Raw genomic sequence first — 14,531 nt, forward strand, 5'->3', positions numbered from 1 at the left:
AGCTGCCCTCGTAAAAAGGCATGATGTATTATTTCTTCTGGAGTTCCAAGGAACCTTTAATGTGAGGAAGAAAAAGTATTACACACCTGGCAAGGAAAGACAAATATGGAGGCAGCTCAGAACAAATGTTATGCCCCTTCTTTTGGCATCAGACACCTCTCTCAGTAGATCCTTGAACCTGAGAAAATACTTCTTTTTGGAGCTGCCAAGAGAATTATTTGGAAATTAAAAATGAGTGGAACTACTGGCACGATGGAGTAAAGGGATGACCCCAAGAACCAGTTCCTTTGTCTTCTGGTTGGATCTTGAAAATCTGATTTACTATCACTATTGTTTTGCAAAATTGCTTGAATTAGTAGAAGCAAAGCTAAAAACAAACAAAAGAGGTAAAAAAAAAAATGCCTGCACTGTACAATGCTAATAAAAACTGATATGTAGGCATAATTTTGAATTGGGAATTCTAGTTTATTGAAAATAAATCTTATTTTGGGTGACAAATATTTGAAGAACTGTACACTTCTGAACATTAATAAACACGTTTCTTTTATCAACTTTAGAAAATATCCAGAACAGGGTCGCCTGGGTGGCTCGGTCGGTTAAGCGTCCGACTTCGGCTCAGGTCATGATCTCATGGTCCGTGAGTTCAAGCCCCACATCGGGCTCTGTGCGGACTGCGCAGAGCCTGGAGCCTGTTTCAGATTCTGTGTCTCCCTCTTTCTCTGCCCCTCCCCTGTTCACGCTCTGTCTCTCTCTGTCTCAAAAATAAACGTTAAAAAAAAAAAATAAAAAAAAATATCCAGAATAGAAGTCTTTGAGTGGAGCTTATAGCAATAGTTTTCCTTAACTATTTATAATAAATGATGAATAATCACAGAAGATCATTTGCAGCATCAAAAGAAAATATATTCAGATTTCACTTTGATAATTTCACCTTCAGGAAGTATTTCTGAGTGAGCAATATGTAGAGGGTCTGTTTCAGTTGTTTGAGATACACATTATGAACAGAACATAAAAATTCCTGCCCTCAATGGAGGCTTTTTAAAATTAGCATAAAGGTCCTTAATAGGCAGGCAGACAGAAAATTGACTCTTCCAGGGTCTCTAGATGTGTCATCCATGTTGGAATAAAAGCCCACGATCTGGAAAGGTCATCAGCCAAGTAGGGAGAAAGAAGCATTCATGGCTATAGCACAGACCATGGTCTCCAGTTAATAATGTATTATACAGGGAGTTGTCCTGTGGGCCTACCCCAGCAAGGGGACAGCAGGTAAAGCCTAAGTGTCCAATCATGGGACTTTGTCACCTGTACTCCCAATGAGTGACTCAGATTACCTGGGTGGACTTATTTCATCCTAATGGGTAGATGATCTTGAACTTAATAGCAAATCCAATCACAATTCTAAAAGATTATATATAAAAAAGGGTATACAGGAGATGATTCTAAATATCTTAAGAAACTGAAACTTAAGAAACTAAGAAAGAAGGACTCTTTATATTACCAACTATTATAAAAGCAGAGTGAACAATAATCTCTTGATTATTTTTAGGGAATATAGCACTAACTAGATATTATCTTCTGTTTTTGCAGATGCATCTTTGCAAGGCCATTGGCAGCCCTAGAGTAATAATTTAACCGGCATCTGATGTTCCATTTCTGTAGTCCTAGGACATATTTTCCTTTTCTTGATTCAAATACTCTTCAGTGAAAAAATTCAGTATCAGGCTAGAAAAGGAATATTTTGGCTCATATGAGGTATACGCTAGCCTTGATCCCAAAAGGTGGATATGTTGCTAGTATAACAGAATGCAGGGAATGGGTCATGAGCAGCTCTGTGCAATATCTTTACAAATGGCAATTTAGAATATGAACAGATTTAAAATCATTACGAAAGGGGTGAATTATCGTATGTGGAGCACTGGATATTAATACAAAAGAAAAAATTGTATTAGGTCAAATGACATCAAAGGAAGCACTGGACATAGAGAGACCTTTACTTTGTATGCAGTTAAAATGGTGAATATTTTGCTCTATCAGTATGATGATGGATCCAGGTAGCAATGCTGGCAATCAGGGTAGTGAAGTCTTACTTAGCAGCTTGGTTCCACTCGGTATTACCATAGAATAGTCACTTACCAAGAGCACCTAGTTTAACAACCCAGATGTCAGCAGCTATGACTTTTCCCTACAGTTCACAGCACCAAAAAGGGGTGCTTTTGTCAGTCTGCAGTTTTACTGCTGGTGTGTCAAGCAGCTAGGCACAGTAAGAACCCAAAATAAAAATGCCAGAAGTTTTATCAAAGGGAATATCTGCTAGAGTTAAGAACATCCTTGTGTCCTGCCCCTTGAGAGGATCAGCCACATCAATTTTTAGGTCTGCATTAATGGCAATAAGGTTGACTAGTCACAGTGCCCAAGTGGTTCTCACTAGCCTTTCAGTGAACCAGGCCCAATTAGAGTAACCTCTATGAACTGAGGGCCCTACTGAGCCAGTAGCTTTGCTTCACGCAGCAGAATGGGGGATAAATTTCCTCTGTAAGGGATAGCTGCTATCACCTCATGTACAGCTGAGATACTTCTGGGACCAAGACAGCTGTATTCTTAAATATACCATGTGCATTTTACACATGAGGCCTGAGTACTTTACATCTTGTTAGCCAGTTAAGTCCAAGATGACACCTTAAAATTGGAATATCAAGTCAGAGTCAGGTGTCTAGTGTAAAAGAGCCCAAGAGTAAGCTAATGGCTGCTTTACAAAAGGAGTATACTTCATAGCCTCATTAGGGTATCAAGTCAAATAACCCTTCTCCCCCACCCCAAGGGCATCTCCTTTTGCTAGAAATTCCAATCAACAGAATGACAAGTCACAGAGACTTGAAGCCCAAGGTAGTCATTAAGGGCTGTGAGACCTCAAAGTTATCTTCTTTACACACAACTTTTCCTGACTAGGAGAATCTCCTCTGAGTTATGGGAAGGGGAAATATAGCATAGAACACATTCCTACTATAGTTTCAGATTTAGAAATAATCCCAGTATACTGGCCTAAAGGGCCTCCTTTATTCCAAGATCAAATTCATTTCCCTTCCCTACTGTAAACCCTGCCCTAACAACATTTTCTAAATCTAGATACCCTCTAATCACATGGAAATTGATAAGATGTTGACTTGGGCACTTGTATCTCATAGATCCAGAAAAGTTTGGACCCCTTTCCTCCCTCAAAGTTCCCCCAAATACTTGGGTAGGTGTCAATGGCCTTGTGTCCCCTTTGGAGACAGGAAAATTTCTCTCCCCTAAAGCAGCGAATATTGGGGTATATGGAGGTAAAAGGAAGTGTGGAAGGAGAGAGGCTTCATGACATTAAGCCACATTTACTTTAGTTGCATGAGGTATACTCATATTTTAACCAAAAAACCTTTCAACATTTTGGTTCATCGAAAGCCCTGTTACAGGTGTATTATTTATTTCATTACATTGAAAGATGGTGATTTTTTTTAAATGAATTCTCTGATGATCTTTGAGAGACTCCTCCCAACACCACACTTTAATTTAAAGTGTTATACCCGCTGGCTGACATAAGCTTGGCTTACTCAAATAGTTTTCTACCTCCCCAGCAGAGGGATGGCTAAATTATGTTCAAAAGCAAATAGACCTAAACATTTAAGAGCTTAACAAAAGCTTACTTCTTAATTATAAAATGTTCAAATGGTAAAGATGGGAATGAGAATTTTGTTCCACATATTCCAGGCACCCTTTTATCTTATAAAAGCAGTGCCATGTTGAAGCATGATACCCAAGGTTGTCTTGGGTCATCTCTGTTTTATTCTGACAGTATCCCTGTAGTTTGTCAGGGAGGTCTTTTGTCAGAACTAGATACGGCATACAACATGAACATTCAAAGTCCACCAGCCCTATTTGGAGGAAAGGGAGACCCAGACAATTATGTGTGAGTTATCTTAAAAGGCATGGCTTCTTTCAAGAGGGCTTTCCATAGTATCTTGAAAGGAGTATCAGCCTGTGTGCATTCTCTGATATATATTCAAGGTTGCTTTTTGGATAAAGGTTTTCCTACATTCATATGTATGTGGTTCCTCTCGTGTGTGGATTTTCTGGAGTCAAATGGATTGGTCTTTCAGCCACAATGATTTTCCACAGCTATTATATCAACAGGATTTCCCTCCCTCCCTGAATTCTCTGGTAAATATTTAGGGTTGACTTCTTAGACAATGTTCTAAATTCATTACATTTATAAGATTTCACCACTGTGAATTCTCTGATGTATTCTGAGGTTTGACTTCTGGCCAAAAGGTTTCCCACATTTGTTACACTGAAAAGGTTTCTCTCCTGTATGAATTCTCTGATGATCACTAAGGATTGCCTTCCGGACAAATTTTTTCCCACATTCATTACATTTAAATGGTTTCTCCCCAGTATGAATTCTTTGATGCACTTTAAGGGTTGATGTCCGGGCGAAAGTTTTCCCACATTCATTACATTTAAAAGGTTTCTCTCCTGTGTGTGTTTTCTGATGTTGAATGAGATGGTCTTTTCGCCAGAACGATTTTTCACATTCGTTACACTGATATGTTTTCTCACCACTATGTGTTCTCTGATGTATTCTGAGGTTTGACTTCTGACCAAAAGTTTTCCCACATTCATTACACTGAAAGGATTTCTCTCCTGTGTGAATTCTGTGATGATCTCTGAGGGTTGACTTTTGAACAAAAGTTTTCCCACATTCACTACATTTATAAGGCTTCTCTCCTGTATGAATTCTCTGATGTCCCCTGAGGGTTGACTTCTGGACAAATGTTTTCCCACATTCATTACACTTATAGGGTTTTTCTGCTCTGTGAATTCTCTGATGTGTACTGAGGTGTGACTTCTGGGAGAAGGTTTTTCCACATTCATTACATTCAAATGGTTTCTCTCCTGTGTGAGTTCTCTGATGTTGAATGAGATGTCCTTTTTGAAAGAAAGATTTACCACATTCATTACACTTATAGGGTTTTACTTCAGAGTGACTCCGCTGTCGTACTTTGTGGGCTGATATGTGGTGGGATTTCCTATCTTCATGATATTCAAAGGATTTATCCCCAGTTTGTCTTCTGTCATTACATACTAATGAGTTCTCTTCTGTGACAGTTATCTGAGGTTGAGTGAAGTATGACTTCCTGTAGAAATTATTCCCACTTGCATTACATTCATGTTTCACAGCCATGTTGAATTTATTGTATTCTTTGAGAGCTGACTTCTCACGGAAGGATTTCCCACATTGGTTAAGATGAGGGTATTTCTCCCCTGTCCCAGTTCTTTTATAGTTAAAGACAGTTGTTTTTTCATTTTTTTCCCTAAATCCATCATTTTTATAGGATTTTTCTCCTGTGTGAATATTCTTATGTGTAACACAGGCAGCCTCATCATAGATGGTTTTTCCAATTTCATTATATTTAAAAGCTTGCTCCAACGTTTGACACTTTTGACTCTCAGGAGGATTTTCCTTATAACTGAAAGCTTCCCCACTTCTATTATATTCATATAACTTCTCTCCAGTGTGATTTCTCTCAAACTTAATTTTGAAAGACAAATTTTCACATATACTACAGCAATCTGGTTTTTTTGTTGAATAGTTTCTATTATTAATGATAAATTGGGAAATACTTTGCAAATTTACTCCCCATGAGTCATATTTACAGGACATTTTTGTTGAAACAGGAGCTATGTGCAGAGTAAACTGTTTTCCCAAAATTTCCTCTTCCTCTCCAGTCAATAGTTTATTATTAATGGATATTACTTCCTGAAAGTGGTTGTCTTTGATTTTCTTGTTCCTCTTGATCAGGTAATCATCTCTGTAATCTTCTAAAATGGAGATAAATTGAAAACATCTTATAAATCTTACATTTCTTATGGCTGGGACACAGACATATAGCTTATATTATATTTCACTTTTTGTTTTTTTTAAGATTAAATAATTTATTTGTGTGTATATCTTCACTCTGCTTTAAAAAACAATACAGTGAAAATGAGAGAGGAAACTAGTAATAAATACATATCTTTATTTGGGTTGTAATAAATTGGATTTTCCTACCAGGGTGGAGAATGATAAAATTGAATAGACTTTTACAGGAGTGGTTATTTTAGGGAGCAGAAAAATCAGATAATGGGATGAACCCAACTGGACTATATAAACTTAAGTACAAAAAAAATTAGTATTAATTAAGTAACAAAAAAATTAGGAGATAATGAACACTGATGGGCTAGGCCCGACAGAAGAAGAGTTTGCTTTGAGGAAGTATATTATATAGCCCTACACTATCTAGAGGCCATACTGGTAAAATACTCAAGAGTCTATACTTCCAATTTGATATCCCTTATTTTCATTAAATCCTTCAACATCAAATTAAAATTGAGTACAAGATTCCTCATGATTAAATTAAGAAGTTTACAGCTTAGACTCTAACCATCTTATAAGTTATGGAAATACAAACAAGTGAAAAAAGATGAAAGAAAAATCCATTTTTGCAACTAAATTAGATTCACTGCTCAATTCCTGCTGTGGTACCTTTATCAAAGTTGAATAAGTGTACCTGATCACCTCATCCTAATTTTCCACATTTCAATTTGATGTGAGGGGTATACTTTATATATGTATGCAAGTATGTACGCTCTGTGGCCAGTGTGGGGCCTGAACTCCGGACCCCGAGATCAAGAGTCACATGCTCTATTGACTGAACCAGCCAGGTATTCCAAGGGGTACAATTTTAAATGGAGTATCATGGAAGGCCTTAACTGCAGAGATGGCACTTAAGAAAGCTCCAAATCATTTATGAATTCTAGATGCTCTTCCTTTGAGGCTTTTATGAGTTGTAAATATCATTTATTTTTGGTTCATCTCTTCACTCTCTTAAGTATGAAACATGATTTACATCTGCATAAAACTTATATGTGCAATTTAACAGTACCGAGTGAACACTGGTGTAATTAGAAACCAGGTCAAGAAACAGAACCCAAAATGGGTCTGCAAAAATCCCTAGTTGTTTCTGCCCAGTTACAACTTCATGCTTAAGAGTTCATACTCTCCGAATATTTATATAATTGTTTCCTTGGCTTTCTTTGTAGTTTTACCACCAAAAAATGAATTCCTAAAAATGTAATTGAGTTTTGCATTTCTGACATTTACATAAATGTAACCATACATGCATACTTATATTGTTTGGTTTCTTTTGCTTAATATTATATAGCTAATTATCCCTTAAGGAATACAACTATTTTTTCATCCTACTGCTGATGTACCCAATTTTAAACAAAAACAAACAATATTGCCACAAATATTGTTTTCTTTATCCTAGAGAATACAATCATGCCTTTCTGTAGGGTATACAGTTAGGAAAGGAATTCCTTGGTTACAAGTTATATAGAACTTTACCATGATTTGATAACATCCTTCTGATAACACAGTGGTTTTACCAATTTACATTTTCCATTAGTGAGTAAGATTCTTTAATATTTCACATCCTCATCAGGACTTGGCTTTGCCAAACTTGTTAATGTCACCTCATACATCTCTCATAACACTTTATATTTTATGTTGCACTCCATGAAAGCTAATGAGACTGAACACATTTTCAAAGATTTAATGGCCATTTGAAAGTTCCTGTTCAGTCTTTCACTTATTTTTTAGTTGGGTTGCCACCTTTTCCTATGTTGACTTATGGAAGTTTTTACATTTTCAGGATACTTATCCTTTCTAGGTTACTTGTACTATATACATATTCTGCTACTCTGTGGCTTGTCTTGTCATCCTTTTAGTGGTATCTTTTATAAACAAAGTTCTTAATTTTAAAGTAGTCAAGTTTATTAATCATTTTCTTTTGATTGGTGCTTTTTGCACCTTTGAGCCTAAAAGAAAAGTCTTGAAATATAAAGGTTTTTATCACCAAACTGACCTTCTGGAGTCTAACCACCCCTACAGAATTCTATCTGCTAGTGCTCAGTAACTCACCTTGGTGGCTCTGGTTTAAGAATTCTTCCTCTAAGAACCAAGGCTCCTCTCCTTGCTCCAATTTGAAGATTACTGCTGGTTTGAAAATACAGTTACCTGTAAACAGGGAACAATGGAGTACTTAGGACAGATGATGAGCTTTTTAGTCTCCAAAAGTGTAAAAAAGATAGAGCTTCAAGAGCTGCATCCTGAAGATCCTGGTTTGGATTTATCATGGAGAGCTGACAAAACGCTCCTTTTATCTTCAAAAGGGCATAGCTAATAATTTTATATTCCTGAATGAAATGCTTAAATAACATTAAAATCTAAATAAAGTATTCATGTGTATTGGTGTATAAAAAGGAAATACTTTCCATGTGGTGTGATGAGGATAAGTTACACTTATATGCTCACCCACTGAGACCAGGTTGTTGTAGTTCTCCAGCATCACATCTCTATACAGGGTCCTCTGAATTGGACCCATTTGCTGCCACTCCTCCTGGGTGAACTCCACAGTCACGTCCTTGAATGACACTGATGCCTGCAACAGTACATTTCTGCTCAATGTGAAGTGTTCATAATTAGGTAACAAAGAAAATACCCCTAAAAACCATTCTTATGTTTACTGTAAAGAGTTTAAAATGAATATAAAGGACGCTTTTTTGAATCTAATTTTAACTTTAATTTTTTGAAATGTTTATTTAAGGGGGGGGGAGGGAGGAGGGGCTCAAAGGGAGGGAGAGAGAGAGAATCCTAAGAACACTGTCAACATAGAACCTGATGTGGGGCTTGAACCCATGAACTGTGAGATCATGACCTGAGCTGAAATCAAGAGTCAGATGCTTAACTGACTGAGCCACCCAGGCACCCTGATAATTTTAAGTTTGTTTCGGAACTACTCAACTAGTAAAAACGTTCAAGAGTTGATGCTCAACTGACTGAGCCGGCCAGGTACCCCTAACTTAATTTTTGTATTTTTATGAGTTCTACACATGTACTATCAATAAGTATATTAGTAAAACTTTTGTCTTAAAATTTTTTAAAGCACAAATGATAAATTTCCTCCAATTTTTATCCCACACCCCAATATACTACCCTGGGTATATTCTAGGGTAGGGGCCAGCAAATTATGACCTGTGGCCAAATCCAGCTTGCCACTTTTTTAAATAAGTTTTTATTGCAACATAACCACACACACAGCCAATCATTCTGTACTGTTCATGGTAGCTTTTGTGCTGTAACAGCAGAGCCTAGTACTCCCCTCAGAAACCTTAGGACTATAAAATGTGAAAACATTTACTATCTGACCCATTAGAGGCAAAGTTTGCCAACCATTGGGCTAAACCAGTCCAATTAAAGGAAAGATTAACAGCTTAAAAACAACAACCCCCCCCCCCCCCCCCAATTAATAGAGAGGGATATATTGTAGATTGAAAATAACAGAATGGAAAAAAAATACACGTAATTATGAGGCAAAAGTAAGTTGGTATGGTTATATTAACATGAAAAAAAATAAAGGTAAGAAAGTATCATAATAACAATTTATGATCCTTTTAACAGAAGATATGAAAATCATAAATTGGTATGCATTTGAAAGCACAGCTTCCAAATACAGTCAATCCTAATTATTCACTGATTCTGTATCTGCAAATTCACCTAAAATTTACTTCTAACCTCAACAGTTATGATTTTGCAGGATTTATGGACACTTGCAGAATGGTTAAAAAAATTTGAGTGCTCAGCACATGTTTTTCCAGCTGGAACTGAACAAGATAATGCTTTGACAAATGTTTTTTTTGCAGTCTATTTAGTGCATTCTTGGCATTTTTGTGCTTTTTCTTAGTGTTTTCACTTTTTAAAATGCTCCCCACCCTTGCGTAATGCAGAAATGCAGTCTAGTGTTCCCAAGAGCAGGAAGTTTGTGATATGCCTTAGGGAGAAACCAAGTGTTAGATAAACTTTGAGAATTAATTATCATGCAGATGGCTGTTAGTTCTTGCTCGTGAATCAACAATATATTAAATAAGGTATTTTTAAACAGAAACACACATAAAATAAGACTGCATATTGAATGGTGGACCAAAATGTTGTGACTGGAAACTCACAGGAACTTAACCCTGTACTTCCCCTAGGAACAATGATTCAGTATTTGCTAATTCAGTGCTCATAGTGATTTTATAGAAAATAACCACTGAGAATAGGGAGAATCAACTATGTATAAACAAAAGTTAACAGAAATGTTATAGAGGGATCCATAATTATAACTGGTGATTTCAACACAACTCTCAACTCAGAGGGCAAGCAGAAAAAAACAAAACAAAACAATAGAGATTTAGGAAGAGATCAGCAACAGCCAAGAGGAAAAATCTGGCCCACTGTTTTTCTTCATTTAAAAAAAAAATATTAATCTTTATTTATTTTTGAGAGAGAGAGACAGAGCATGAACAGGGGAGGGGCAGAGAGAGAGGGAGACACAAAATCTGAAGCAGGCTCCAGCTGTAAGCACAGTCTGATGTGGGGCTTGAACTCATGAACTGTGAGATCATGACCTGAGCCCAAAGTTGGATGCTTAACTGACTAAGCCACCAGGTGCCCCTGTTTTCATTTTGTAAATAAAAATTTATTGGAACACAGTCATGTTCATTTGTTATGTTATCTATGGCTGCTATAGCCCTACAACTGTAGAGTTCAGTATTTCTAGGGATCCTATCTCACACAAAGCCTACTATGTGACATTTACAGATAGAATTTGTTGACCACTGACACAGAAGATTTACATGACATAAATAACAAATTTAAGTAACTGAAACATACAGGATAATCTAATCAAAATATTTTCTGGTGCATTTTGTATATTAAAAATAAAAACAGTAAGTCTCATCAAATTAGAAAAGATTACAAACATATAGTTTGACTTTGGCTTTTAGTTCAGAGATATAGAGAGCTGAAAAGAGCAGCCTTAAAACAAGAACAAGCTGGGCAGGTTGGAAGTTAAGGTATTTTAAAAAAATCATCAGAGAAATGAAATTGCATAACAAATAATTTGAAATGAGGGGAGAGATAAGCACTGTAGGGAGAATCAGAGCCCACCTGTTTGCTTACTGGACCTTATGCTACCAAACTTCACATAAGATAATAGGAAGATAAAGGTAGAAAAAATTTAACAACCTGCTAAAGACCCATGTGCATAATGTTAGAGTGTGAAGTCCCTGGGGATGTGGTGTGTGTCACAGACATAGTGTGATTTGTACCTTTTTGTGAGATTTTCTCCAGGAACCCAATATGTCACAGAGAGGATTGGGGCACAATTAAGAGGAAGTCCCTTTCTGCCCCATGTGATGCTGGCTAGTATAGGGGGAAAAGAGTTATTGTTTAAATCCACTCAGATCCATATTGCTTATTTCCACTACAGAACACTTAATCTGTAAGGGAAAAGTAAATAAAACACATACCTTGAGGCCACTGATGGTATCTTTTTGCGGTAAGGGAAGAGCAATGGCAGACGCTACCAAAATGTTGCCCAGACCCATATGCCCTATTTTTCCCAAGTAATAAAATGGTGAGATGCAAGTTCTTAGTGCCTAAAACTGAGGTTAAATTAGAAGATGAATCCCACTTCCAGAGAACTGTCATTATTTGACCTGTTTGGAACATACCACTCATAAGGCTATCTTCATTTGACATGACTTAAAGCTCACACACTGCAAACAGCATTTTCTGAGGACATGACATTAATGAAAAAAAAAAGGGATATTGTTTACCATCATAGCTACTTCAGGCAGTTTATAACAATTAAGGAAAACAGTCTAATTAAAAGCTTAAAGGGAAAAGCTGGAACATGGTATATCCAGAAGGGGCTTTGAAAAGCTCAGACATATCTCTGGGAATCTAGAAGGTGGCACACATCCTCTGGGCTATGTGCATATTCAGGAAAATATCTGAGAAGGTACTAAATTTGCCTCTGATTAACCTTGAGACTCTGTGAAAGAAAAGTGAAAGTGAATACAAAATATCAAGTTACTGTTGAAGGCATATCCCAACATAAGAGCATCTTGGCAAAGACTGGAGACTTACTGGTTACAAATATTTAAGGAAATCATTGTGCAATTGCTGGTATTTAGCTAATGGAGTGGAGACTTTAGTGGCCACATATGACAAAGAATATAGGTTGTAAATATTCTGTTCAACAGAGTCACTAAACAAATAACAGCAGCAGCGGTTGGTGATATTCAGGTGATATATGTATATATACATACCTATTTTAAGATTTTACTTATTTATATATTTTTAATGTTTTTACTTATTTTGAGAGTGCACATGTAAGCAGGGGAGGGGCAGAGAGAAAAGAGAGAGAGAAAATCCCAAACAGGCTCCAGGCTGTCAGTGCAGAGCCTGACACAGGGCTTGATCCCACAAATCATGAGACCATGACCTGAGCTAAAATCAAGAGTTGGATGCTTAACCACCTGAGCCACCCAGGCGCCCCTAAGATTTTATTTTTTAAGTACTCTCTCAATCCAACGTGGAGCTCCAACTCACAACCTCAAGATCAAGAATCCCACACTCCACTGACTGAGCCATCCCAGGCACCCTGGCGCATTATATGTTAAATGTCAGGTTTTCCATAAAAATCTGAGACCTACAAATGAAAAAGTATGGCTCATACACAGAAAAAAAGAAAACCCTAAACTATATATGAAACAGTGTAAAACCTGCCTCTGAGGAAGTCCAGACACTGGACTTACTAGACAAAGACTTTCAATAAACTGTTTGAAATATATACAAATAACTTAAGAAATATATACAAATAACTAAATAAATATATATATACAAATATATACAAATAACTAAAGGAAACCACATCTAAAGAACCAAAAGAAAGTATGGTAATGAAGTCTCACCAAATAAATAATATAAATAAAGAGACAGAAATAATAGATATGTAATGAAAAAGTAAACTAAAATTCTGAAATTTTAGAATTTGAAAATTTGAAACATGAAAGTAAAATAACTGAAGTAAAAAATTCCCTAGAGGTCTCAAAGGGAGATCTGAGCATGCAGAAGAATCAGCCAATTTGAATATAAACCTGCTGAGCTGATACAATCTGAAGATAGTAAAAATATGGAAAATGAACAAAAAGCCTCAGTTTTTGTGGGACCTGTAGGACACAATCAAACATTTAAACATAGCAACATCCACAAGAGAGGAGTAAAAGGGGAGAGCAGAAGGGGCAGAAAAACAAAGGGTAAATCTTGAAAGCAGCAAAAGGGAAGTGACTTATCACTTCTAAAGATTCCCAAATATGATTAACAGTTGATGTGTCATCAGAAACCAGAGAGACCAGAAGGCAGTGGTATGACACATTTAAAGTGCTGAAAGGAAAGTCTATCAATCAAGACAGCATTCAGCAAAAATGAAGAAAAAATTACGACAGTCCCAGATAAACAAGGACTAGGAAAATCTGTCAAATTACACATGCCATATAAGAACTATTAATAGAGAAGTCATTCAGGCTGTAATGAGAATACATTAGATTATAACTCAAATCCATATGAATAAAGAAAACCATATAGGTAGAAGTAACTACACAGGTGCAAATACAAAAGCCACTGTAAGTGTATTTGCTGTATTTATTTTTCTCCTATATGATTTCAAGACAACTGCTTAAAGCAGTAATTAGAAATCTCACACAATGTACACACAATACATAAAATTGTAATTTAGTAAAACCACAAAGCAGAAGGGGCTGGAACTATAGAGGAGTTTTAGTGTATTGTTGAAACTAAGTTGGTATTCATCTGAACAAGACTGTCATAGTTACTAACTGTAATCAACAAGGTAGAAAGTTTTAATAGATTATTGAAATTGGTATTCATCTGAACAAGACTGTCATAAGATGTTAATTGTAATCAATGAGGTAACCATTAATAGGAAAAAATGTAGTAAAGGCACACAAAGTAATTATAATGGTACACTAGGAAATATTGATTCAACATGAAAGAAGTAAAAAAAAAAAATGGTGAAGTAGAGAAACAAAAAAGACTTAATCACAGACTGAAAAGAAATGTCTCAATGGATGATTACTTATCAGTAATCACATTAAATGTTAGTAGCTAAATACTTGAATTAAAAGGCAGAGACTGGCAGAATGGATTAAAAAACATAATCCATGGGAATGCAAGCTGGTGCAGCCATTATGGAAAACAGTATGGAGGTTCCTCAAAAAATTAAAAATAGGGGGTGCCTGGGTGGCTCAGTCAGTTAAGCGGCCGACTTTGGCTCAGGTCATGATCTCGCGGTCCGTGAGTTCGAGCCCCGTGTCGGGCTCTGTGCTGACAGCTCAGAGCCTGGAGCCTGTTTCAGATTCTGTGTCTCCCTCTCTCTGACCCTCCCCCGTTCATGCTCTGTCTCTCTCTGTCTCAAAAATAAATAAACGTTAAAAAAAAAAATTAAAAATAGAACTACCCTACGACCCAGCAACTGCACTACTAGGTATTTATCCATGGGATGGATACAGGTGTGCTGCTTCAAAGGGACACATGCACCCCAATGTTT

General features: G+C 36.6%; 1 protein-coding gene across 1 annotated transcript in view; it reads right to left on the minus strand.

The window, feature by feature from the left end:
• Positions 1–746: 746 nt before the first annotated feature.
• LOC102949619 (zinc finger protein 782) overlaps positions 747–14,531 on the minus strand; it is a 134,967-nt gene continuing 121,182 nt past the window's right edge. The window contains 1 exon segment of the mRNA XM_042963877.1: positions 747–5,023. Within this exon segment, the coding sequence (XP_042819811.1) occupies positions 4,241–5,023 (783 nt within the window). The 3' untranslated portion in view covers positions 747–4,240.

The sequence above is a fragment of the Panthera tigris genome, chromosome D4 (genome assembly GCF_018350195.1).
Source record: "Panthera tigris isolate Pti1 chromosome D4, P.tigris_Pti1_mat1.1, whole genome shotgun sequence".
NCBI classification, from domain to species: Eukaryota; Metazoa; Chordata; class Mammalia; order Carnivora; family Felidae; genus Panthera; species Panthera tigris.